This window comes from Sarcophilus harrisii, chromosome 3 (assembly GCF_902635505.1).
Source record: "Sarcophilus harrisii chromosome 3, mSarHar1.11, whole genome shotgun sequence".
NCBI lineage: Eukaryota > Metazoa > Chordata > Mammalia > Dasyuromorphia > Dasyuridae > Sarcophilus > Sarcophilus harrisii.
Genome location: NC_045428.1, coordinates 400,792,156 through 400,818,807, shown reverse-complemented (window position 1 = coordinate 400,818,807; position 26,652 = coordinate 400,792,156). Strand labels below are relative to the sequence as shown.

At 34.8% G+C, this 26,652-nt stretch overlaps 1 protein-coding gene across 2 annotated transcripts in view; it reads left to right on the top strand.

Moving 5' to 3' along the window:
• The window catches only part of ITGA6 (integrin subunit alpha 6), a 101,576-nt gene that overhangs the window by 51,467 nt on the left and 23,457 nt on the right, over positions 1-26,652 (top strand). For both annotated transcript variants that reach the window (XM_003763957.4, XM_023499286.2), the window contains exons 2-9: positions 2,565-2,689; positions 6,430-6,509; positions 8,139-8,394; positions 11,034-11,165; positions 15,437-15,647; positions 21,947-22,140; positions 22,285-22,373; positions 23,024-23,142. In XM_003763957.4, coding sequence (XP_003764005.1) covers positions 2,565-2,689; positions 6,430-6,509; positions 8,139-8,394; positions 11,034-11,165; positions 15,437-15,647; positions 21,947-22,140; positions 22,285-22,373; positions 23,024-23,142 — 1,206 coding nt within the window. The remainder of the gene's footprint in view (positions 1-2,564; positions 2,690-6,429; positions 6,510-8,138; positions 8,395-11,033; positions 11,166-15,436; positions 15,648-21,946; positions 22,141-22,284; positions 22,374-23,023; positions 23,143-26,652) is intronic.

Here is a 26,652-nt window from a genome sequence, read left to right as displayed (position 1 = left end):
ATATAAACTCTTCCTTGGCAAAACAGCTTCTTACAAACAGCCCAATCTCTCTACAATCTTAAATAGACTTATTTATTGTTCTCAATATACCACATGGCATTTCTTGCCTCCAAGATTTTGCCTAAATTTAGAATGCACTTCTTGGCTCACCTCTGCCTCTTAGAATTTCTTCTTTGCTTCAAAATTCAACTGGCTGCTTTCTTTTTTTCTTTCCTTCTCTCTCCCCATCCCCCTTTCTTCTCTCTGTCTTTCTGTCTCCCTCTTTCATCCTCCTTCTCCAACCCCTTTTCTTCCTTTCCCTCTTTTCTCTTCCTTTCAGTGGGATTGGGAAGAAAAATAGATTTTTATTAATTAATCAAACTAAAAAGAAACTGGAAACCTGGTCCAATTTCCTGCTGCTGGCACAGTATTCAACAAGAGCTGTAGAAAATTATATCTGCCAGATCTTTCCTCTAAACGCAACCATCGATCAGAACAGCAGTCAGTCAGGTGACAACATGAATTGAATGCCTGCTATTTGTAGAACACTATCTAAACTAGATGTTCCTGAGACATGGCAAAGAACATCCCTTTGCCTTGATTAGCTTGCTGCCTAAAAAAAAATTATAGTATAATACAGTACAGACATATTAGAAACAGTTTGATATTCTCACCTTTCATTTGTGCTGTCTTTCCTTTTCCCTTCACGCCTTTAACAAGCAACCCCCCCACTCATGAACCCCTATTGTAAACACTTTTATTTTTATTCCCTTGGTACTCTGTCTTAAAGACTTTATTTTGTTTTTGTATCTCTAGTGTCTTATGCATAGTTAATACTTAATAAATGCTTATTGAATTGAATTAAATTATGGGGATCTGTAAAATCTTAATATTACATGTATGGAGGTTTATCTCTTCAGCTAGATTTGTGAGCTTCTTAAGGTTAGGGAACTGCTTTTTATTTCTTCTGTGTTCTAACTCAAGTGTCCCTACTCCTGTCTCCAAAGTGCCAAATGGATATATAATGGTTGGATATGTAAGAGGTAGTCTTAACTGATTACCTCTATTAAGGCATCTTGGCTAATCCCCATCAAATCCTGTCACAAGGCAGGGCTCACAAAGACTGTGTGTTGATCATTTGTGTCCCTTTCCTGTTTACCCCTTGCCCCTCACATGCATGTTGGTGCTCCTCATCTGGCAGATATTTAATAGCTATTTGTGGAATTGGTAACAATACTATGTGATGTTATAATTAGACCTGAAAATTGGACAGACTTAGGTAGATCTTAGCAGTTTCTTCCATACTCTTCTCCCTTCATCTCCCTTCTATCCAGAAAAATCCTAGCCACCTGGGGAATGTGAATGTGCCCTGGGGTGGAGGGAGTGGTGGTTGAAGTAGTAATTTTTTATTTTCTCCTTTTTGATTCTCTTCTACCCGTCGTCTCCTTTCCTCTCTTTCATACCTTCATTCTCCACTCAGTTATTTCCATTGAACTATTCCTGATTGTTCCATAATAGCCCTGAGTTATCTATGAAAAACATACCAAATATGACCCAACATTACTAGACTTAAAGATTGTTGCTCTTTCTCCTAACTCAAAAATTCTTTGATTCCAAAGATGGCCAATTTTACTTTGATTGTCCAAATCTAGAGGGTTAGAGTTACTACAAGAACATTAAAATAGGAGAAAGGAAAACCATCTGCTGTCATAATATCACAAAATAAGTCCTTTATAATGGATGGGATTAATAGGATATCACTTGAAGCCGAAAGCCAAGTTTAGAACAGAGGAGCTTAACCTGGTGTCTGTGAATTTAAAAAAAAAAAAAGTTTTGATAATTATTTCAACATAATTGGTTTCCTCTCTGCCAATCAGTAACCATTTATGAAGATAGTATACCAATTATTTTGCTAAGTGTTGAGCTTGCAAGGGAAAAAGTGTTCTTAAGAGGGCTCACATTCTAACAAGGCAGATAATATGCAAATAATTATGTCCAAATTTATCTATACCTTTGATAGATAACTAAAGATATGAAATAGATATGTACAAGATGTACTAGAACTATGGAGATATGTCTATAGATAGCTATAGAAATAGATATAGATGTATCTCTTTGTATAGTACATTATGTGTTTTACTTTGTGCTTTCAAAAATATTCTGAAGAAGTGGGCTGATAGGCTTTACCAGGCTACCAGACAGGTTCATGACATAAAACAGATCTGTCACTCATTCACATTTAATTCAGTAAATATTTATTAAGCACTTATTATGTGTCAGACACTGTGCTAAGCCCTGGGGAATATATAGAGGAAAATGAGTTACTCCTTTCCTCAAAAATTGATGATCCAGTGTGGACAGAGCAATGAGATAAGCAATAGGAGATGAGAAGAGAGTGCCATGTCTCAAGGAATAAACAGATTCTGAGAGGTCAGCTACTACAAATGGTTGATAAAGCTACCTCAAGTCTAGTCTTTGCTAGTGTCTATGATCAGCTTTATAAATGTCATCTTGCTCTGGCTAATTTTAGAAATGCTCATTTTTCCAGGTGCTCAAATCTTCTATTTTCTTCATCTTGCCTACAGGTTGTTGGTGGGAGCCCCTCGGGCCAAAGCTTTTCCTTTACAGAAAGCCAACCGGACAGGAGGCCTGTACAGCTGTGACATCACATCCCAGGCACCTTGCCAACGCATTGAATTTGATAACGATGGTAAATTCTTCCCGACTTCATTTTAGACAAATACAATTTCTGGAGGTCTTTTAGTGAGGAATTGTGTTAGATTTTATTGTGAATTTCTCACTCTTCCTCCTTTAACTCTTTGCAAAATGGACTATTGGAGTATAAATGGAAAAAAATGTGTCTTTAGAGTTAGAGGACCTGAGTTCAAATTTTACTTCTGCTATTCACAGTGTGGACTTGTATGAATCACCCAATATTTTTAGACATCTGTTTCCTCATCTATAAATAGAGATATTTGGACTAGGTGATTTCACTAAATGCTTTCCAGCTCTGCTGGGGGAGGGGAAGGGAAGAGTGGGAATAATATTAATACATCTTTGTTTAGAAATGGCATTAACAATTCTACATGCTGATCGTTTGTATTTAAAGCTTTTTCTTTCATGAAGTAAGGGGTTCCTAAATCTCAGCTTGGAGTTTAAAAAGTGCTACTTTTATTGTTTAGATCCTTATAAGAATTGTGGATTAATTTAAAAATATATATATATATAAATATATTTATTGCCTTTTCACTAATAGAGTGTACTGATGTTGCCACCTATTGGCAAAATGAAATACTGCAGAAAGCCATTGTTTAAGAATGAATTCACAGCAATGAGAAAAATGGAGTTTGCCTTTTATTCCCAGCAATTAAATCTTTACATTTGATATGAAAAATATTTGAAAAATAGAAGATGATTTTAAACTCCAGATCTTTCCTAAGGTGAAAGTTGAAAACATCGTTAAAATTCTAGATGCTCAGTTAGAAACTTATCTTGTGAGAAATAGTAATAAAATCTCCCATTCATATAGTACCTTAAAAGCTTGCAAAACATTTTACATACATTATCCCATTTGATCCTTGTAGCAGCCTTGGAGGCTAATAACATGGGTTATTAGTCTCATTTTACAAATGAGGAAACATGACCTGTCACACAATTAATAATGATCACACAGTTAATAAGTATCTGTCAAAATTTCAAATGCAGGTTTTTCTAATCCCCAAAGCCAGCATTCTCTTCATTATCTCATACTGTCTTTTTATCTGGAGTCATAGAGAGTGGGATATTGCTCAATATTCTACTATCCTTTAAAACCTGATTTACCGTTTACTATAGTTCTTGTGTCATTGAGATAGCAGAATAAATGGAGTGTGTGGGGCTTGGAGTCAGGAAGATTCATCTTTCTGAGTTTATATATGGCCTCATTCATTTACTAGCTGTGTCACTCTGGGCAAGTCACTTTATCCTCTTTGCCTCAATTTCCACATCAGTAAAATGAGCCAGAGAAGGAAATGACAAACCACTCCAATATCTTTGCCACAAAAAAGGCGTCATGAATAGTCGGACGTGACTGAAAACAACCATACAACCAAAACCAATAGTTTTTTAGTGTTCCCTGTCAGTAACCTTTCTGATATTTATCCTTGAAGTGTTTAGCAACCCTACTCATTTACAGTTAATAGACTATTAACTACAATTATAGTCTTTGCACACTTTTTACAAGGTGAAAAAAGGACATAGGTTCTTTCACTTGCCTTTGTTTTAAATTTTCCAATTACCAAAGTCCTAGATTGCAAAACTGTTATCTTTATTTTTAATAAAGCTTTTTATTTTTAAAACATGGAGTTTTCAACATTTAACCTTGTAAAACCTTCTGCTCCAAATTTTTCCCTCCCGTTCCTCTCCTCCCTCCCTTAGATAGCAAGTAATGCAATATATGTTAAAACATGTACAGTTCTTCTATACATATTTATACAATTATACTGAACAAGAAAAATCAGATCAAAAAGAGAAAAAAGTGAGAAAGAAAATAAAATGCAAGCAAACAACAACAAAAAAGGTGAAAATGCTATGTTGTGATCCACACTCAGTCTCCACAGTTCTCTCTCTGGGTGCAGATGGCTATCTCAATCACAAGACCGTTGGAACTGGCTTGAATTACCATGTTGTTGAAAAGAACCACGTCCATCAGAATTGATCATCACATAATTTTCTTGTTGCTTTGTATGATGTTCTCTTGGTTCTAGTCACTTCCTTTGGCATCAGTTCATGGAAGTCTTTCTCAGCCTTTCTGAAATCATCCAGCATGCTGGTCATTTCTTATAGAACAATAATATTACATAATATCCCTGTACTATAACTCTTATTCAGCCATTCTCCAACTGATGGGCATCCTCTCAGTTTCCAAAAACATCATCTTTACATCTTGGTGATAAGACTTAATACTATTGTCTTACTGGTGAGAAATACTAAAACCAGTGGGAGGACTTGCATAAAACTCCATGGTGGGTTACACTTGGAAATGGAATTAGAACTTGCTAGTACTTACATGTTGTTTTTCACTTAACTTTTGTATTTCGCTCGAATAGACCTTAGACTTCAGGTCCCTGATTAGCTTAAATAATGAATATTGCTTATGTCAGTATGTCAAGGTCTGGTGATTTGTGAGTTGATGTGGAAACTTCCACCATCTTGTGATAGCCTCAGAGTATTGCCTGAGGTTTAGACAGATTGAGTGACTTGCCAGTGGTCATAGCAGCAGCTCAAAGGCAGAAATTGAATAGATATCTTTCTGATCCCAAATTCAGAATTCTCTCAGCTACAACACATTGCTTCGAAGGAAGATGATTTAGGAGTTAAAAATAAAATAGAAATAAATAAGATCATTCTAGATTAGTAAGGGTAATTCATATCACTGGCACTTTGGGGACATAGAAAGGAAGCTTAAATTGCCAAATAGGCAAACATTCATTAAGAACCTGCTGTATACCATACATCATGCTAAATACTCTATATACAAAAAAAAGGCAAATCCTTAGCCACAGAAAGTTCACTTCATGATGCAGTGGGGAAGACAACTCAAAAAACATTGTTAGAAAAAGAAGTGAAATTGAGGTCTTTTCTACTCATTTATTTCAAGTGAAGAGTGTTACTATTTATTACTATATAGTTTTATGGTGTTCTGATTGGATATATTGGGTTGAAAAATAATAAATTTTAGATGTCTTGGCTTCAAGTTGAAATTTAAGAAACACTTCTATGTGAAGAAAAAAAAAGAACAGCAGGAGTTCTTAACTTGTAACAAGAAACGATGAGTTTGTTGATTTTAGAAAAGTGTGGATAGATTTGTGAGAAAATTAAGAGCAAAGTAAAAAGAATCAAAAGAACATTGTATACAGTAACAGCAATATTGTTTTAAATATAGCTTTGAGCAACTAAGTCATTTCGACTATTATAAATACCCGTTGATTTAAAAAAACACATGAAAGAAGGCTATCTATGTAGAGAAAGAATTGATAGATAGAAGTATGTATCGAATGATTTTATATGTGTGTATATATAAACATATATGTACATATACATATTTATATTTAATGGTTGCCATCTCAAGGGGCAACCTTGAGGGAAAAAATTTACATTATAATTTTATATATTTAAAAGGAATAGCAAGATGTACATAATGGATTTGCAGTTTCATGAACAATCATCATTTTATTTTTATGTTATGAATATGCTTGTTTTATTTCACAAATTAAAAATAAACCCATGGAATGTTTTTAAACATCCTTATGAATAAGTATCAATTTGTCCAAGGTTTGTAATAATTTCTATGGGTCTCTTGGTAATATCTTTAAAAAAAAACTTTTTAAAGAAGCAAACTTATTTTTGTTTATATTCTCAAAGAACTCCAAAATGCTAAACATATATGTATAATATCTTTTAATATCATAGCTGACCCTTATTCTGAGAGTAAGGAAGACCAGTGGATGGGTGTCACTGTCCAGAGTCAGGGGCCAGGGGGAAAGGTCGTGGTAAGTACTAAAAACTTAAGCTGGTTTAAAGGACCAGCTATTTTAGACTTTGCTACTAATGACCATCTGTGGAAATGTTTATTTTTTGATATATTTTTAAATAGGTTTGTCTTGCCTTTTAAAAATTAGAAGGTTCAGTGGATTGAGTCAGAAGGACCTGAGTTCAAATGTGTCTTCAGGTACTTACTAATTGTGTGACTCTGGGCAAGTCACTTAACTCTGATTATCTCTAAAAATAAATTGCATAAACATATAAATATTTAGAATAAATTTATTAACTATAAATTTATAAGTTTATAAATATTGATTTATTAATTACAAATTCAAATATGCTAAATATAGAAGATATTTAAAAGCCATAGGACTTGATAATTACACAATAAATTTGCAGTTCATATAAGCTGAAACATAAGGTGACATATTGTATGTAAGGTCTGCATTCATGTCCTACTTCTGATAGCTGACTTTAGCAAAGTCACTTAAAATCAGGATTACAGGAGATTTCCTAAAACTCCACCTAAAGTAAACTTAACTGGCATAACATGAAATTAGATTTTTAAAAAATGTTATAAGAAATATAAGATCTATAAAAAGTTAGTGTGAATTCTTATGGATTGAGTCACTATTATTATATTTGCATGAATTCTGTGCAAAAAGGAATAAGTGGCATTTTAAGAAACAAAGGATTCTGTTATTTTTATGGTAGGTTTTTTGGGGGTGAGAGAGAAAAGAATGGAAAAGAATTTAATTATTGAAATTTATGAGCATTTTCATTGATTTTCAATACATGTTCAAAACCTGGAGGGTTGCTATGGATTTTATAATAAAAGGTTGAAAAATATAGAGTATTACCTTTTTTAGACTATATATACTTTCCCTGTTTTTAAAGCAACACATGTAGTAAATGACAGGCAGTGTGTTATATAGTAAGTAGGAAGCTGGCCTTAGCATCAGGAATGATTCTGAACTACATGATTCTAGGCAAATCACTTAATCTCTGAGGGCTTCAGGCGTCTTTATAAATTGTAAAAGAATTGCTTATCTCCTTGTAGAAAGGGATTCTCCTCTCTGGTACCAACATTATCTCTGTAATAAATCCATACATGTACATATGCATATGTGTATGCAATACCCATGTAAGTAAATATACACATGTATGTGTAGATACACGTATGTGTAGATTCTATCTATGCGAAACTTCTAGTAATACTTTGTTAGTATTGAGTTGATTAAAAATGAAGGGAATAAAAAGACTTTTTAGATAAGTTCTATATTTGATATACGTTTATAATTAATAATTTAGTTTTTATAAATTTTTGTAATAAATTGAGATTTGCTGTTTCTTCTTTGCTCTTTAGGAATTAGCATCTAATAATTGGCACTTGCAATATCCCCTTGGGTGAGAACTAGACAATGTTTGAGGAGCTAAAAGTTATCTAGTTGTCATCTCACCAAACAACTAGAAAATGCTTTTTGATCAGATCCTAAAATGATGAGTGAATTATTATAATTCATAGAATTGCTCATTTTTATTTTTCATAGTCCCCATGCAATCAATCCTCTACAAAGCTTAGAGTTATGAACTAATTTTACAGACTTAATTGTCCTTTTATCTCTTACTTCTCACAGACATGTGCCCATCGGTATGAGAGAAGGCAACATGTTAACACCAAACAGGAGTCTCGAGACATAATTGGGAGGTGCTATGTGTTGAGTCAGTCTCTTACCATTGAAGATGACATGGATGGAGGAGATTGGAGTTTTTGTGATGGCCGTTTGAGAGGTCATGAAAAATTTGGTTCCTGTCAGCAAGGTGTATCTGCAACTTTTACTAAAGATTTCCATTATATAGTTTTTGGAGCTCCAGGCACTTACAATTGGAAAGGTAAGAGAACCTGTTTCCTTACAAACAAATATTATTTTTCTTCTGAGAGCCATGCTCCATGTGGATGGCCTATGTATTCTTTTTTGTAAAATAAACAATTATCTGTTAAAAAAAAAAAAAGAAACTTTTAATCAGTATTGAATTGAAAATAAATGATTAGACAGATTTAAGTAGAATAAGGAAGAGGTAGGAAACGTGTCTCTGTGTGTGTGTGTGTGTGTGTGTGTGTGTGTGTGTGTTCCTTACACACACAAAAAGTGAAGGTTTTTACTTTTGTCAAAGAATTTTTACTTTCTTAGGTTTAATTTTAGGTACGAAACACCAAGTCTTGAAGCTGGAATGGTCATTTGTCTATAAAACTAATTTTGAGGATTCAAAGTATTTTAACTACTACCATGACTTCAATAGTGAGGATTAATTTTCTCTAAAGGAGTACTTTATTACTAGATAACAAATGGGGAAAATTTTTAAAATAGTGCTAAGAATGATAAGAATTTATAAAAACTAAATTATTAAGAATAAAAGAAGGATCTTTTATTTTGGAAGAAAACAATGTTAAAAAATCTCTAACGGTTTTAAGCACCTAATAAAGGACACATTTTAGTAGTCTATAGCTATAGGAAAGAGGAAGACCAAACAGGGGAACAGTTTTATTTATGCAAATGCAAGAGACAGATGAAATAAAGAAGTAAGAATATTACTATACTATTTAAAAACTATACTACTTTAAAAAATTGATCCTTTAAATGTCTAAACTTGACTTAAAAATTATAAGCAATATCCCTTGTCTGAAGAGTGTGGCATATAGAAGAAGCAAGGGTGGGTAAAACAATATATCCTGATTTTTCCTACCTGTAAATTATATGACTTAAAGGGAAATGTTTATAATGCCACATTTACATTCCTCATCAAAGTCTTAATTTTTTTAGTTCGTCTTTATTTCTTTTATTTGCTGTTTTTAATCATCATATTTAGGTAATTATATGATACATGGAAAATACAATTTTCTTTTTGGTGTGATTACAATGGTTACTAGTATCAAGTTTGATATCTGACAGACAAGTCTCAATGGGAAGTGAATTTTTTTCCCTCAAAACATTATCTATAAGTATCAAGAAAAGTTAAGGAATGAAAAGTGAATGCATCAAAACTCAGCATTTTTTCCTAGGATGTCATATGCCTGCAATAAGGCAGTCAGTTAAGTGGATACTAGTTGAATTAAGAGATTCTGAGATGGTCAGTTCACGGAAAAGCCATGATTTGGGGAGACGGGGAGGCAGACAAGTTGGAGGTTGGCTGAATTACCCATAATGAAGTAGACATGAGTCCACAGTTATTAATTGAGAAGTAATGTTAAAAACTTTTATTGGTATAATAAAAATAATTTTATCAGACATTGAAAGTGTTGGAAAACAGATGAACAGCTGGATTCCTTCTAATTCTGGCAAAAAAAATTTCCCTGATTAAAAAAAATAATAAGAATTTTATTTTCTCTAGAGAGAAAAAGCTTTGCTTTTAAAGTTTTCTTCTTTCCTATGAGGCCTTTTAAAAAAAGATTTTGATTGTTAAAAATGATTCTTATAAATATGACCATCTGATAAATTTCATAATTACACTTTTCCTTAATCTATTAAGCCCATGTGACTCTTGAACAAATTTGTGTAATCTCTCACATGCCTCCTGTGCCTTGCCACATGGTTCTGACCTTGTTGAAATGGTATTTTAGGGATTTTAAATGATTTCTTTTGAATAAGAAGGAATTATTGTTAATTCTGCGAAAAGATAGTTCTTCCACTTTTGATGGAAAGTATGAGGGTTGTTTTAGAAGCAGCAAGCAGCCTTGTGCCCCAGCTCTGCCATACTTCTTTCCCGGTAACCCTAAACAAATCATTTAATTTCTTTGACCTAATTTTCTTCAGTTGTAAAATAATCATACTAAAACTGCCCTTCCTATTTCATAGTGGTAGGATGAGGATAACTTATGGAAAGCGGTTCTAGGCCATAAAGCACTGTATAACTGTCAGCTCTTGTTAATATAAGCTTCTGACATAAGAGGAGATAGGATGGACTTGAAGTTAGGTTTTATTTCTGTTTTTTGTTTATTTGCAGGAGCAGCACAATGAATATAAAATGATGAAATTTTATTTTAAAAATTAAATGTATAAAGTTTTAGAAAGTTATAACTTGGTCATACCTATCTCTTAGGGGGCTAAAAATAAATTTTGACTTTTAACATCACAGTAAAGACGCTAAATTGGTTTTTGTTTGTTTATAGAGGAAGTTTTTGTCAGTTTCCCATATACATATATATATATTCTATAGTTTTTTATAACATATTTCATCTAGTTTTGTGACATAGAGATATCATTAAGATTCAAGGCATCTATTTTTTAAAAATTATTAAAATCTCAATTTTCTTTCAAAATTAGAATTCTTTAGAATTTGGGTGGATGACAGTAATACTCTTTTCACCGTAGTTATTATGAATCCACTTCATCATTATTTTCTCTCACTTCTTACTCTCCTTTCAACTGTGCTGATTTCTCTTCAGTGATCACATGGAAAATGTTTTAGGAACCATTTGTTTTCTTTCATTTTTATCTTCATTTCCATTTGTTTTTGCCATTTCATTTCTTCAGGAATTGTTCGTGCAGAGCAAAAGAATAACACTTTTTTTGACATGAATATCTTTGAAGATGGGCCTTATGAAGTTGGTGGTGAGACTGATCATGATGAAAGTCTAGTTCCTGTTCCAGCTAACAGTTATTTAGGTAGGAATAAGTGAAGATGGCAAACATTTCCAGGCCAGTTTATTGTTTTGTGACATTCTTGTGTCCCTCTCACGATAGGATCATTCCCTATATCTTGGATATCTCAGAACTCCAGAGTTCCTTTGATTTCTGCCTAATAAAAGTCAAAGTGAAGGGTACCTGTCTGTACCTGTTTTTACTTAGCAATGGAATTCTGTTTCATTTGGGATATCTTAAAAAGAATAATAATGCTAATCATTCCCCAAATCAGTGGCCTCCCAGAAATTCCTGGCTTTGAGATGTATGGCCTTTTGCTTTGTACATAGAATGAAGGGATTATACTCATGGGTGGCATTTAACTATGAACCATCCTGAAATGGGGGGGGGGGGGGGAAGAGAAAAGATAACCAGATATGAATTTTCATGTGGAGTGCTAACCCTTTTTACCAGACTTCTTGATGAATGTATTTGTAAGAGTTTCATTATGTTTGGAATGACTAAATGGAATGGTAAAGATCTTATATTTCTTATTTTGTGATTTAGCTCATTCTCTGAAAGGTAAGTATGACTGAAAGGTGTGGGGGCTCAGGCTGGCTGGCTCCTGGCTTGTAATAATTAGTTTCTAGCTTTAGCTTTACTGCTAGAGCTATGATGAAGACCTGTAAAATGGTGATTGTGTCAATCTTTTAATGCCTAAGACTTACTGATAGTACTAATGGCTGTTGTAAATTATTCAAGTATACTGTGGTAATTATAAATAGTTTTATAATTTTATAATTGTCTAATTCTTGGTGTCAGTTGACATGAAGAACAATTCCTGTGGTTTTCATGGCAAAAAGATAAGGAAAAAAAAATTAACCAACCCAAATTAAGCTGAGGAATTTGCCTTAAACAAAGAGAAGAAAGTACCTGTATAGGATTGATAAAAACTCCTTGATACAATAGTCCTTCTTACACTGGGTTTGGCAGGAGAAGATCTGAGAATGAATCATGGCATTGCTTCTTGGTTGGCGTGACTGTGGGAAACTCCTGTTACCACCTTTGGCTTTTGATTTCTTACTTATAAAGTGAAGAGATTGCATCTGATGATACTTGAAGTCCTACCAACTCAAGTCCTGTGGTCTTAGTGCAAATAAGGAAGCTGGAAAGAGAAAATTATGGCCTGAAATTTTAGAAGACTACCTTCTATAAAAATATTTCGCTTTAACTTTATAGACAAATGGCAGATCCAATAAGGAATTACCAAATGGAAGGGAAAAATAAAGCAAAACCCCTGTCCTGAAAATACTATTTATTTACACTTAAAAGGCTGAGTTAAAGACCAAGAAAAAACAGAAGACAATAAGATGGAAGGCATTCAAAGACAGTACTGATGAAGATGGAGTAAAAAGGCCTCAAAAGTAGGAACTGAGGGAGTATCAACTCATGTCATGAATTTAAGACTTTGAAATGTATGAGTCAATACATATGAGTATTTTCTGGCAGTGGGACAGGAAGGGAAGGCTGTCCTTCCCATTATGAATTTTATCCACACTCATTATACTTTTCAAGTTAAACATTGATGTTAGAATATAAGGTTGGTATATGAATGTGTACTAAAAGACTACCCTCACCTTTTATTTTTCAAGTCAGTTTTATTTGGAAATACTAAGTGTATTAGCCAAAATAAACCTTTGTTTTAGCTATTAATTCAGTAAAACAGCAAATATTTATTAATCAGACAATCAAGTCAATCCAGTATTAAGGATTTATTACGTGCTAAATTTGTGCTAAATAATAGAAATAAAAAAGGAAAAAAGAAAAGGGAAAAAAACCCCAAAAAACCCTGCCCTTAAGGAGCTTATGTTCCTCTGTATGTTTTAACTGGAGATTTGCTGTAATTTCTAAATATTTGCAACTCTCACACTGCTGTTGTCTCCTTTTGAATGAATGATCATTGCATAGAATGGAAAAACTCAACCTACATAAATTCAGCTCTGCTGAAAGTCAAATCCTGCCCTGTTGTGTATGCATAAGGATGCGTGCATTATGAATGGCTCTTATTATAGCATAGCTTATAACCCAAGTGTTACACTCATTCCAGTGCCATCCTGAAAATGAGCCTGCAGTTAGTTATCAGCTGAATGAATGCTTTATGATTCAAGCTAAATAAATGCTAAATAGAAAAGATGTTTTTCTTTTGAAGTCTTTAATATCCCTAAAAATTAGGATATAGTGATAGTTCTTATCACTTATTTTTTCTCTTGTTGGGACTCAATGGTAGAACAAGGAAGCAAACCCATCATTGGTTATATTTTTTCAGCTGCCTGTAGATTTCTTGTTTGATAAACAAATTCTTGGGTATTATTTCTTGTGAATAAAGGGCAGAAGTATCTGAGGTCTGAGGAGGTAACTCCACAACTTGGAATCCATTGGCTGCTGTCATATCTTTGGTTATCTGAAGAGAGATACAACAGTTATCATTCTGTTTACCAAGTGTAATTACTTTTTCTTTGATTTCTTCCCCCTGTGTGTATACAGGCCTTCTCTTTTTGACCAGTGTTTCCTATACAGATCCTGATCAGTTTGTTTACAAAACACAGCCCCCCAATGTAAGGGTCGACAAATCTCCTGATGTGATGATGAATAGCTACCTAGGTCTGTGACCCTGCAGATGATGACAAGTAAATTGTCTTTGTCATTTTTTTTTAATAAATCCATCTTGTCAGCATTTTTTAAAGTCTCCATTTTTTTAAAGTCTCCATTTTAAACAAAACCACAATGTAAAGCATTTGATAGCAAGGATTCAGTCCTTGAACATTTTTCAGAGATAGCCTGATAATGAAACATTTTGGGCAAAACCTCCTATTCTTATATATCATATTATAAAGTCAGCTCTCAATTTGAGAATTATAACAGTAGTGGTGAATATTACTATTGGTTAGAGAAAAGAAAGTGGGTAAGCTAATTTTCTGCATTTGCTATGCTTTTGTTTAGATTCATTTCTCAATTTGAATGGCTAAGTTTTGGCATTTATGCCTTAAGACCTGACCATGTCACTGCCGCTATCTACAGTCCTCCTCCCTACACATGCACATATGTGTATATATATATGCATATATATCTATCTACACGTATACCTGTATGTGTATGGAAACACACATATAGGTATATACACACATACATGTTTTAGTACTTGTATTCCACTAATAGTTTCTAGTAAACCATTGGAGTTAATTAGATGCAGTTTCTGTTAGGTGTGTCCCCTAAAAATTTCGATGAGAAATGATAACTTTTGTTGTTGATACCAACTACTTAAATTTTTTAAATATTACAATTTTTTGGTAAATAATTTTTAAGTTTCCAATTAAAAATAGTTGTCAACATTCTGTTTAATAAAACTTTGAATTCCAAATTTTTCCCCCCTCTCTCCCCTCTCCAAGACAATAAGCAATCTGAAGTAGATATTTGTGCAATCATGTTAAACATATTTCCACATTAGTTATATTGTGAGATAAGAATCAGAACAATAGGGGGAAAAAAAACCATGAGAATGGAATAAAAAATGAAAATAGTAAGCTTTGATCTGCATCCGGACTCCATAATTCTTTTTATGAATGTGGATAGCATTTTCCCATCATGCATCTAATCAAATATTACATAATATCAGCATTACATCTTGGCTTTTTTTTTTTCTTTTTGCATGTCCATGACCAAGAACCAAATTTCTTTGAAACATTTATGTGCTATCTATTGTGTATTAAAGATTTCTCTTTTGATTGATTACAGAATAGAGTGAATAAAGAAGATTTATCAACGTATCAAAACCTAATTGTTGTATTATGTAATGTAGAATGGTGGAACACATTTTACTGCATGGATTCAGCTCTGCTGAAAGTCAAATCATGTCTTCTGTGTATACACAAATATGTACTGTATTACATTTAGCTCTCATTATATAGCATATTTTATAACCTAAGTGTTGCACTTATCCCAATTACCATCATTAAAATGAGGTTACAGTTACATTTATAAACTGTATAAATGCTTCATGCAATGTAAATGCTAACTAGAGTAGATATTTTTTTTTTGAAGTCTTTAATATGCCTAGAAAGCACTGATCGTTCTTATCATTTGTTTTTTCTTTTACCTGAATGCCAAAGCTCTTGTCTCTGTATTCCATTTACCAGAAAAAGGCATATGGGGTTTGGGGTGGGGCAGGGAGGTGATAATAGTGGAAACACCAGTGACATCATCTTTTCCTGTAATAGAAATTTGTTGTGATGTTGTATGTCTTGGTCTTGCTTTCCTAGGTTTTTCACTGGATTCAGGAAAAAGTATTATCTCTAAAGATGAGATCACTTTTGTGTCTGGGGCACCTAGAGCCAACCACAGTGGAGCTGTGGTTCTCCTAAAGAGAGACATGAAATCTGCACATCTTTTTACTGAACATTTGTTTGAAGGAGAAGGGCTGGCCTCTTCATTTGGTTATGATGTGGCAGTAGTGGACCTCAACAAAGATGGGTAAGAGTTTCTTAATAGAATTAACTATATTTCTATTTTTATATTTTAAATATTATATTCATTACTTACTGGGTCTTGGGACTTGAAAATAACTTGGCACATAGATTTTTTTTTCCCATTAAGGCTTTTTGTTGTTGTTGTTCTACTAACAGTTTTTACTGAGCCTACTGTGTTTTCTTCATTATTTCTATTATGTAGAGGAAATGCACATAACTGTGAACATTGTCACATTTGTCTATGTTTTACAATATAGTTTTTATGTTAAATATTGACTGACCTTACATGTTTTAGGCCTGCCTAATTTTCTAATGACCTTGAGATATTAGAATTCTGTTAAGTTGCACTGATGCTTGAAAAAAAAAAAGATAAATAATAAAACTGCAAAACAACAAAACTACCCAGCATGTCATCTTTCACAGATATTTTGTGAAACGATTTTGGTTATTCATAAACAGTGGCTGGAATATCCCAAAATACCTTGGAGAAAGGAGGGTTGGGAATGGAGAAAGGAGGGTTGGGAATGGAGAAAGGGAAGTATAGTGTACAGAGAGTACTCAGGTGACCTTAGATTGGGACTCTCATGTGTATTGAGAACAACTACCTTGAACTTGCTTTTGACCAAAATTAATCCTAGTAGTATCTGTGGTCTATGCTAGTGTGTGATATCTAGGATTACTATTTATCTTAATGCTGCTGAGAGTCTTCATCAGAGTATACCATTGGCACCCCAAAATAGAATTCATCATCTATCAAAAACCTGTCCATTGCTCTGTCACTCTCTCCTATTTTTGTATTGCTACCATTCTATCTGGCATCTAGGTTCATCTTTGAATCTTCTTTACTGCACATGTTTAGTCTTTTGCCAAATTCTGTCAGTCCTATCACGTATTTCACCTAGTTTCCATCCATCCTCTTCTCTCCATTTAACAAATTTACCATTCTCATTCAGGCCTCTCTCACATTGTACCCATACTATGATAATAATTTCTTAATTGAAATCCTTGCCTCTAAGTCTCTTTCCTCTTAGATTACTCTTCACACAGTTATAAAAATAAACTTCTTAAAGCACAATTCTGACTACAATACTCCCCTATTTAAAAGTTTTAAATGACTCTAGAATTCAGCATAGATTCCTCAGGCTGGCATAACATGGTACTTAAGCTTCCTTTCTTACCTTATTTCATATTACTTTTCCCCCTTAGCCACAGTTGGTTGACAGTTCAGCTATTTCAATCTTCATAACCCCATTTGGGATGTTTTTGGCAAAGATACTGGAATGATTTGCCCTTTTCCCTTCACTCATTTTATAGATGAGGAAACTGAGGCAACAGGATTAAGTGACTTGCTTGGAGTCATACAGCTAGTAAGTGTCTGAAGCCAAATTTAAACTCAATATCTGATTACGTTTCCTCTACCTGACATTGTTTCAAGCACTGAGGATACAATAAATGTTTAAAAAAAAGAAAGAAAGGAGCTCCCATTCTAAATGGGTGAGGGGTGGGGGAGAGAATGACAACATGTCAATAACCAGATATATACAAGATAGAGAATGCTTTGAGGGTCAAGTATAAGAAGGCTAGAAATGGATAAAATTGTGAAAGGCCTTAAATATTAAAGAGAGGATTTGATAGTTTGATTCTGGTGGTAATAGGGAACAATTGGGAGTCTGTTAAATTGGGAATGGGGTGAGGTGATCAAACCTGTGCTTTAAGAAAATCACGTTGGCAGCTGAGTGGAGGATGGACTCGTTTTATACCGTTCTATTCCATCTTTTGCCTCTGAGCCTTGATCCAATGAGGTCTCCACAAGAAGTCTTGTATCTTCTTCCCTTTTGTTAGAAACTATCTCCTTTCAAGACTCAGCTTAGACGCTACCTCCTGCAGGAAACCAATCCCATGGAGTTTAAAATGCTCTCACCCACCTTAACTGCTACATATTGCTAGCATAGCCCTTCCACAGAATGTAATCAGTCATTAAAAATCAGCAAGGATTTTTATGACTGCCTGCCATGGACCTGGCACAGGGAATATGAGCATTACAGAGAATAAGACATTGCCTCCTTGCAGCAAGCTTATGTATCAAATGAGGTATGTAAGCATATGATGACATATGTAAGTGCATGCAGAATAAATATAAAGAGAAGAAACACTAAGTAGTTAAATGCAAGGTGGTTTGGGAAGGGAGGGCACCTTGCAGTTGTGGGTTCCCCCCCCCCCATGTGTGGTAAAGCTGAAAGGGTGTGCTCTAAGTATGGAACACAGCCAGTGCAAAGAGACAGAAATGGGAGATGGATAGTCACATGTGACAGACGGAAGGATGGTTAGCTAGTTGGGCAAATTTCAGAATTTTGGAAGGAGGGGAATGTCCACCGAGGCTGGAAATATGTTGGGGCCAAGTTGTGTCTGTGTTTCTGTTTTGTCCCAGGCCAGTAGGAAGTGTGTAGATGGTGAATAGGAGAGTGTCATGGTCTGTAATTAACAGTTATCCTTTCCACATCATGGAGTTTAAGGCTATAGCCCCCTTTTGATCTGGAAAATCCATGTAAGTTTTTTTGGCCCTCCCTTTGTACCAGAGAAAAAGACTGAATTTTTTTTTTCTTTTATGAGGCATCCGTATTATACAATACTACACATGTGTTTTATGCATGAGTTTCCAATTTTTTTTCTTCTTCATCCGCTGGACTTTGTATGTTGTATGCTACTTTCGCAAAACTCCCCTAAAATTCACATTTAATTTCTTATGTGAACCCATGATATATCAAAACCACAATGGGGAAAGTTGTGATGTGAAAAGGATAATTATCTTTTGGCAGTAGTGTATTGAATGGATTGGAGTTGTAGGAAACTTGAGACGGGCAAACCAGTTAGGAGATGATAATCCAGGTGATGGATGATGAGAGTCTGAATTGAAATGTAACTATGTGAGTGGAGAGAAAGAATCAGATACAAGAGGTGTTGTGAAGATAGAAATGACACCTGGCAATTAATTGGATATGTGGGATGAGGGAGAGTGAGGTGTTACTCTAAGGTTAGAAACCTGGGAGTCTGGCAGGATGATGGTGCCTTTGACAGAAACTGGGGAATTTTGGAATAGCAGAGGGCTTGGGAGAAAGATAATAAGTTCAGTTTCAAGGCATCTTAGTTCCTTAAAGGACAAAGATATTTTGATTTTTGTCTTTATGTTCTGAATATCTAGCATAGTGCCATGTACATTGTTATTATGCAAGACAATTCCAAAGGACTCATGATGGAAAATGCTATCCACATTCAGAGAAGGAACTGTGGAGATTGAATGCAGATTGAAACATACTATTTTCACATTGTGTGTTTGTGTGTCTTTTCCTTTTTGTTCTATTTCTTCTTAAACAACATGGCTAATGTAGAAAAATGTTTACATGATTGTACATGTATAATCCATATCAGATTGCTTTCCCTCTTGGAGAGGGAGAGAAAAAATTTGGAACTCAAAATGCTATAAAAAATGAATGTTGAAGAGAAGATTCTTTCTGTTCTCCAAATTTCCTCCACAAAAAAAGAACATCATCTCAGAGCAGCAGAAAAAAACATGGGGTAAAGCAGTTGTCCTTCTAAGACAATTTGAGAAGACCCCAGAAAAGACCTGACCTCCAAGAGCTGAGAGGTTTGGGCTTAATGAAGTGCAAATATCTCCAGGCTGACTGCAGAAGCACAAGCTTTGGGGGCATTTTCTTTGAGAGGCAACTTCAGCCTTAGAAACTTTCATCTGGCTGATTGTGTGTGTGTGGGGGATCTGATGGCTAAGTAGAAGATTGGAGGATTTTCCAGTGTTGAGGCATCCCAAGCACAGCTGTGCTGACCAGACATCTGGAGAGAAGGAACTACCACATGCCTGCTGAATGCAGTGGCAGGAGGGCAGGGACACTGCTGGCTGTGGGCACTTGCAGGAGAGTGCAGTCCCTGGTTTCAGTCCTAGGTCAGAGAGGAAAGCTATAATTTACAGCCCTCTGAAGAATTGCAGGGAGCAAGATTTGCAAAACAGTGTGGCTGTAGCTGTAGCTGTAGCTGGGGCTTAGGGGTGTAGAGAGCAGCGTTCAAGGTTGGGCCTCTAAGATAGACCTCAGAAAATAATAATAATAATAATAAGGACCTGAGGCTTGGAGTGTCATTCCCCATGCCTCAGGATTACAACTTGATTACACTAATAGCTGCTAAAAACAAAATAAAAATTTTTTAAATGAGAAAGAACCCAGTCATAGATAGTTATTATGGGTATAAAGAAAATCTGAGTTCATATTCACAAGAAGATAATGGAAGTAATTCTTTTTCAATGAGAAATGTCAAATGGTCCTAACCATAAAGAAAGTTCTTGGAAAAATTTAAAAATCAAAAAAGGGAGATTGAGGAAAAATTAAAATTAAAAAAAGCAGTTCAAAAAAAACTAAGAAAAGAATAGCTAGACCATAGAATGGTTGTCCAGTTATACTCAAGTTTGAAAAAAGCTATCGTTTAAGGATTTATGCTAAAATGAACTACTGCAGGAACTCGTGATCACTATCAAACAAGTGTACAAGGGTTTTAATTTATACAAAGAACATGACAAGGACCTTTTATGTTAACAGAGTCGTCAAAGGAAACATTACAGATACTGTCTTTAGCATATTACCTGGGACTCTCTGAGAATTGTGATAATCATGTGAAAATTTCTCTAATAAAATTTAAATTGTTAAAAAAAAAAGAAAGAAAGAAAAGAAAATTATGTAAAGAAAATCAATCAACTGGAAACAATCAAAAACTTAAGGAAGAAAATAATTTCTTGCAAACTAGAATTGGGCAAGAGGAAGCTATTGACATTCTAATACACCAAGAAATGATAAAACAAAATCAGAAGTAGGAAATAATAGAAGAGGAAATGAAAAATCTCATCAGAAAAACAACTGTGAAGAACAGATTGAAGAGAAATGATATATTCAGATTGCCTCTAAATCATTGTTTAAAAAAAAAAAAGAATCTTGATAAAATACTAAAAAATTATCAAGGAAAATTGTCCTGAAATTCCAGAACAAAATTTTTAGGCAAAGTGGAAATAGAAATAGGGAAAAAAATTCTACTAGTCACAATCTGAAAGAGATTCCCAGGAGGAAAACTTATAGGACTATCATAGCCAAGTTTCTAATCTAGAAGAAAAATATTGGAAGCCATAAGAAAATAAAACAATTTAAATATAGAGTTACAATAAGGATTACTAAAGATCTAAAAATGGTCTTTAGTAGATGAAAATTTGAATTCAATATTTTGTTATCAGGAAACATAAAAATAAGAGATATATACAAAGATTAAATAAAGGGCAAGAGTAGAATTTAGTATTATATTAAAAAAAAAAGCAAGGGTAATAATGAGTTCAGAAAAAGCTAAAGTTAAAATAGATTAAATCAAAAGTGAAAAAATAGAGTAACTATACTATGTGTCCGCACTATTACTGTTTTAGACTGTTTAAGATATTTGATATAAAATACCTGCCAAAACAGGCACAGGAACAATATGAACGTAAACATAAAATATTTTCATACAAATAAACTCAGTTCTAAATAATTGATGTAATTTTTATTTTTCATGGGTAGGTTGAGCCAATTTAATTTAATTTTTTATTATAGCTTTTTATTGACAGAACATGGGTAATTTTTGTGACATTGTCCCTTGCACTCACTTCTGTTCCAACTTATCCCTTCCCTCCCTCCACCCCCTCCCCTAGATGGCAGGCAGTCTCATACATGTATGTTAAACTATATCTTAGATACAATATATGTGTGCATACAGTTCTCTTGTTGCACAAGAAAAATTGGATTCAGAAGGTAAAAATAACCTGGGAAGAAAAACAAAAAATGCAAGTAGTTCACATTCATTTCTCAGTGTTACTTCTCTGGGTGTAGCTGATTCTGTCTACCATTGATCAATTGGAACTGACCAATTTAATTTTTTAAAGGAACTCAGTGTGAGAGTTAACTCAGGACCAAAATTTCCTGTTCTATACAATATTCACCTTTTCAAATGTCTTCAAGAACTGGACAAGGTTCTTAGAGATGGGCGAAAATGTAGGATGAGTCTCCTGCTTTCGCTGAATCAAAAGTACTTTTTTGACACACCCATTTTTTCTAGATAAAGTTTTCGGTACTTAATTTGATGACTAGAGTTATTTTGAACCCGTCTCTGTGCTGATGGTAAGTCAACTATGCACCTCATTAATATGGGTAGGAGCCTTATACTCCCATCTTTCAAGTATTATGATCTAATTTTATATAATTCTTTCCCTTATTATATTTGAAGCTGGCAAGATATAGTTGTTGGAGCACCACAGTATTTTGATAGAGATGGAGAAGTTGGGGGTGCTGTGTACGTCTACATTAATCAGCAAGGCAAATGGAATAATGTCAAGCCAATTCGCCTTAATGGAACCAAAGATTCTATGTTTGGCATTGCAGTTGAAAACATCGGAGATATTAATCAAGATGGATACCCAGGTTAGACAATGGATGATGAAATTAATGATTAATGCTCTGAATGTTAAAATGACTTCTCATAGTTAGCCTATCTAAGATCTTATAAAAATGCTTGTTTGTGTCTTTTGGAAATATAAATGTCTGTCAAACTGTTGTCATCAACAGATATTGCAGTTGGAGCACCTTACGATGATTTTGGGAAGGTTTTTATCTATCATGGCTCTCCAAGTGGAATAAATACCAAGCCGACCCAGGTGATTTAATATAATTGACCACTTATTTCAATTTGGTTTTGTGCCACAATATAAAATTCTTGGGTCTAATTGAGGGTTTTTTTTTTTTTTTAATCTTTTGCACTGGGAAACATTTGGGAAATTTGCCTCTGGAGACAAACCCCATGCCCTATTTATTTTAATTTTAAAATATTATAAATAAACAGCTAACCCCAAATGAGGAATAGTTTTGACTATACAGTTTTTCTGTATTTTACAATGAAAGCTTCTGAACTAGGATTTCTTTCTACTGCCATGCTAAATGCAGATTGTGACTTGTTTCTACCAAGGTGGAATGAAGTGGAGAATTATTGCAATTACCTGGATGATTCAAGCCCTCAAAACTGCTATTAAGGAAAATGAGAGCTTTTTAAAAAAATTGAATTATCCAGCTTAGCTTTGTACATGGAACAAGCTAATCAGATAATTATACACTTCTCCTGTGTAGACGCAACATAAATTGGAAGCCTTGGATGAACTAAAATACTTGAACTTTGGGAGTATAAATTGGGGGTGCTTGTTGATGAACTTCAAAAGAACATGTGCCAAAAGAAATTATGTATTTCTTTTTCAAAGCATGGCTAAAAAGTTCATTTGAATAATCTAATATTCTGTTCAATTTCTCATTTTAGGTTCTTGAGGGTAAATCTCGATACTTTGGTTACTCAATTGCTGGAAATATGGACCTTGACAGAAATTCCTATCCTGATGTTGCTGTTGGTTCACTCTCAGATTCAGTGTCCATTTTCAGGTATATATATGTCTTTAATTAATCATACAAATTGACATTTTTAATGATCTATTTAAAACAATCATTTAGACTGAAATTTCAAAAACTTAGTGTCTGTACTGCAAAGGGAAAAAAATTTTTTAATGAATTTTGAAGATATTCTTTGGCTTGGGGAGTTATTTAGGTTTTTAAAGGAAAACCAAAAATCAGTTTTTTTTTTTTTTTTTAATAGTAACTTTTTATTGACAGAATCCATGCCAGGGTAATTTTTTTTACAACATTATCCCTTGCACTCACTTCTGTTCCGATTTTTCCCTCCCACCCTCCACCTTCTCCCCTAGATGGGAAGCAGTCCTATATATGTTGAATATGTCCTAGTATATCCTAGATACATTGTATGTGTGCAGATCCAAACAGTTTTCTTGTTGCACAGGGAGAATTGGATTCAGAAGGTAGAAATAACCTGGGAAGAAAAACAAAAATGAAACAGTTTACATTCATTTTCCAGTGTTTTTTTCTTTGGGTGTAGCTGCTTCTGTGCATCATTGATCAATTGAAACTGAATTAGGTCTCTTTGTCAAAGAAATCCACTTCCATCAGATTACATCTTCATACAGTATCGTTGTTGACGTATATAATGATCTCTTGGTTCTGCTCATTTCACTTAGCATCAATTCATGTAATTCTCTCCAAGCTTCTTTGTGTTCATCTTGCTGGTCATTTCTTACAGAACAATAATATTCCATAACATTCATATACCACAATTTACCTAACCATTCTCCAATTGATGGACATCCACTCAGTTTCCAGCTTCTAGCCACTACAAACAGGGCTGCCACAAACATTTTGGCACATACTGGTCCCTTTCCCTTCTTTAGTATCTCCTTGGGGTATAAGCCCAGTAGAAACACTGCTGGATCAAAGGGTATGCACAGTTTGATAACTTCAAAAATCAGTTTTTTAATACAATGTTACAATACTTAAGCAGTCTGGGGAAGCTAAGTGATGCAGTGGATAGAGTACCAGCCCTGAAGGACCTGAGTTCAAATATAGCCTCAGACACTTAACACTTTTTGGCTGTGTAACCCTGGGCAAATCACTTAACCCCAATTGCCTCAGCCAAAACAAAAACAAAACTTAAGCAGTCTGCTGTCACACTCTGTGGATGAGCTTCCAATGCATTTGTAAATTATTAGAATAGACCCCTTCTCAGAGCAATGTATTTTAAAAATTGAAGAAAGTGCTAAATGTCAGTTAGAGATGTAGTGGGTAGCCTAGAGTCCTCTTCCTGAGTTCAAATCTGGCCTATGTGATCTTGGGCAAGTAGCTTAACCCTGTTTGCCTCAGTTTCCTTATCAATAAATGAGATGGGGGGAAAAATGGCAAACCACTCAGTTTTTGCCAAGAAAAGCCCCCAAATTGGACATGACTCAATAACGATTGAACAACCACCACAAAATTAAAGATACCATTTCTCCCCTCTCACCCCCCATTCAAGTTCATTGATCTCCTAAAATCAATTCATAGGCCCCCAGGTTATGGAATCCTGTGGAAAATGATCATAGAAAGTCACTGTGGCCAAATCTAATAAGTGAGCCTAGGCTGATTGTTAGAGAAGAAACAATCAACTCCAGTGGCATTATTACCATTGTGATCAAACATAAAACCCAATGTTCGACTTTTAAATTACTTCCTAACCTGACCTCTTCTTACTTTTCCAGGCTTTGTAATGCTTTTATTTCCCTTCTCCCTCCTCCATACATACTCTATATTCTAGCACCATTGGCCTTCTGTTCCACACAGCTTTCTGTCTCCTGATTCTTAACATTTTCTTACTGGCTCCCCCCATGTCAAATGTTCTGTCCCCTTGCCTCTGCCCTTGAGTTTCCCTAATTTGGTAAAAAAAACTCAGCTCAGTTTCCATTTTATGTGAAATACTTTTCTCAGTGCCGTTTCTGTCCTTTTCCTCTTCCATTCCTCTCTTAACTGCTGATGTCTTCCCTCTGAGAGTACCTCCCATTTGCACTGTTGCTACCTTCTAAGTCTGTATTTGTTTTTTATGGTATTTTTTTTTAATGGTATTTAATGGTTTGCATTAGAAGGTGAGCTCCTTGAGGGGGCAGATAATGTGTTTTTGCCTTTCTTTGTCTCCCCAGAACTTAACCTAGTGCTGGCATATAGTAGGCACTTTGACACTGCTTGTTGTTGGAGTGTTAACATTGCCTCTATTTGGAGCGTGGAAGAATGTGCTCTGTTAACCTACTCTTGGCAAAGGCTGGCTCCTTAGAATGTTCAAGTGTCAGAAGAGTGCTTTATAGTATATATTAGTGTGTGTGTGTGTGTGTGTGTGTATATATAGATATAGATTATATACATAATCTATATCTATATACACACATATATATGTATATAATATATAGTATATATTAGTGAATAAAATCTGAGTTATTTTAGAATAATTGGGGAAAGACGCTTAAAAAAAATACACTTTCTGAAATAAAGAATATATTCAAAGAAATGTAGTGGAATTTCTTGGCTGTACTGAGAACTGCTTCCAGAATGGCTCTAGCCCTAGAAGTGAGTGCACACACGCGCGCGCGCACGCACACACACACACACACACACCCCCAGCCTAATTATTTTACCAGTGAAGAAGCATCCCATCCCCGAGCACTTGGCAGCTAGGGAATACATCTGGAGAAGAGGGAGAGAACACAAAAAAGAGAAGAAGAATGGAGGGAAGGAGGGGCGTGATGGTGTGGCCAGGATTAGAAGTGGTCACGGGGGTGGTGAGTGGCAGACACCAGTGGGGATAAAGAGAAAGAATAGTTCTGTAGTCTGGGAGAGCAAGCAGCCACCCACACCTCAGGACGTCCTCTTCAGGCTGGTGTACTCGGCTGTCACAGAAAAAGCACCTGTTCCCGTCTCGTCTCCAGGGCTCAGCTGTGTTGTCTTCCCTGCTGTGCTAATCGTAGGCCCCTTCTTGTGACATGGATTCCAGCCTTCTTTTAGAGGAATAGAAAGGGCAGAGGAATAAACATTGTGCTAATCACAAAAGAGAAAAATGTAGATGTCTGTTTATGTCTTGAAAAGTGTGAAAACGGGAAAATATTGATAGATCAATACTGAGTGGGCATCCCACCCTGTGTGATATCAGAGCTCAAAGAGAACAAAAAAGTGATTCACCAAAGAATTTAGTTTTTTTTTTTCTTTTTCAAGAATCAAATCCTTGAAGCTAAAATCCCTATTATCAGTTACTTTCAACACATTGTTGATTCATTACACAAAGCAAGGCAACTTGGAAGAAATCAGGGAACCATTAGAACTTGAGTAAGTCAATGTAATGTCACTTAACCTGGATGGCACTCGGTATCCTCACCTGTAAAATGTGAGAATTGGGTTTGATGACTTCTAAGATCTTTTCAGATTCTAAGTCCTGGGCTTTCAAGTTCTCTGTTCTGTGGTGTATACCTGACCTTGACATGGCAAAGCAGTTTGCGAAGGAAATTCAAGGTGAAGAATTCAAAATGT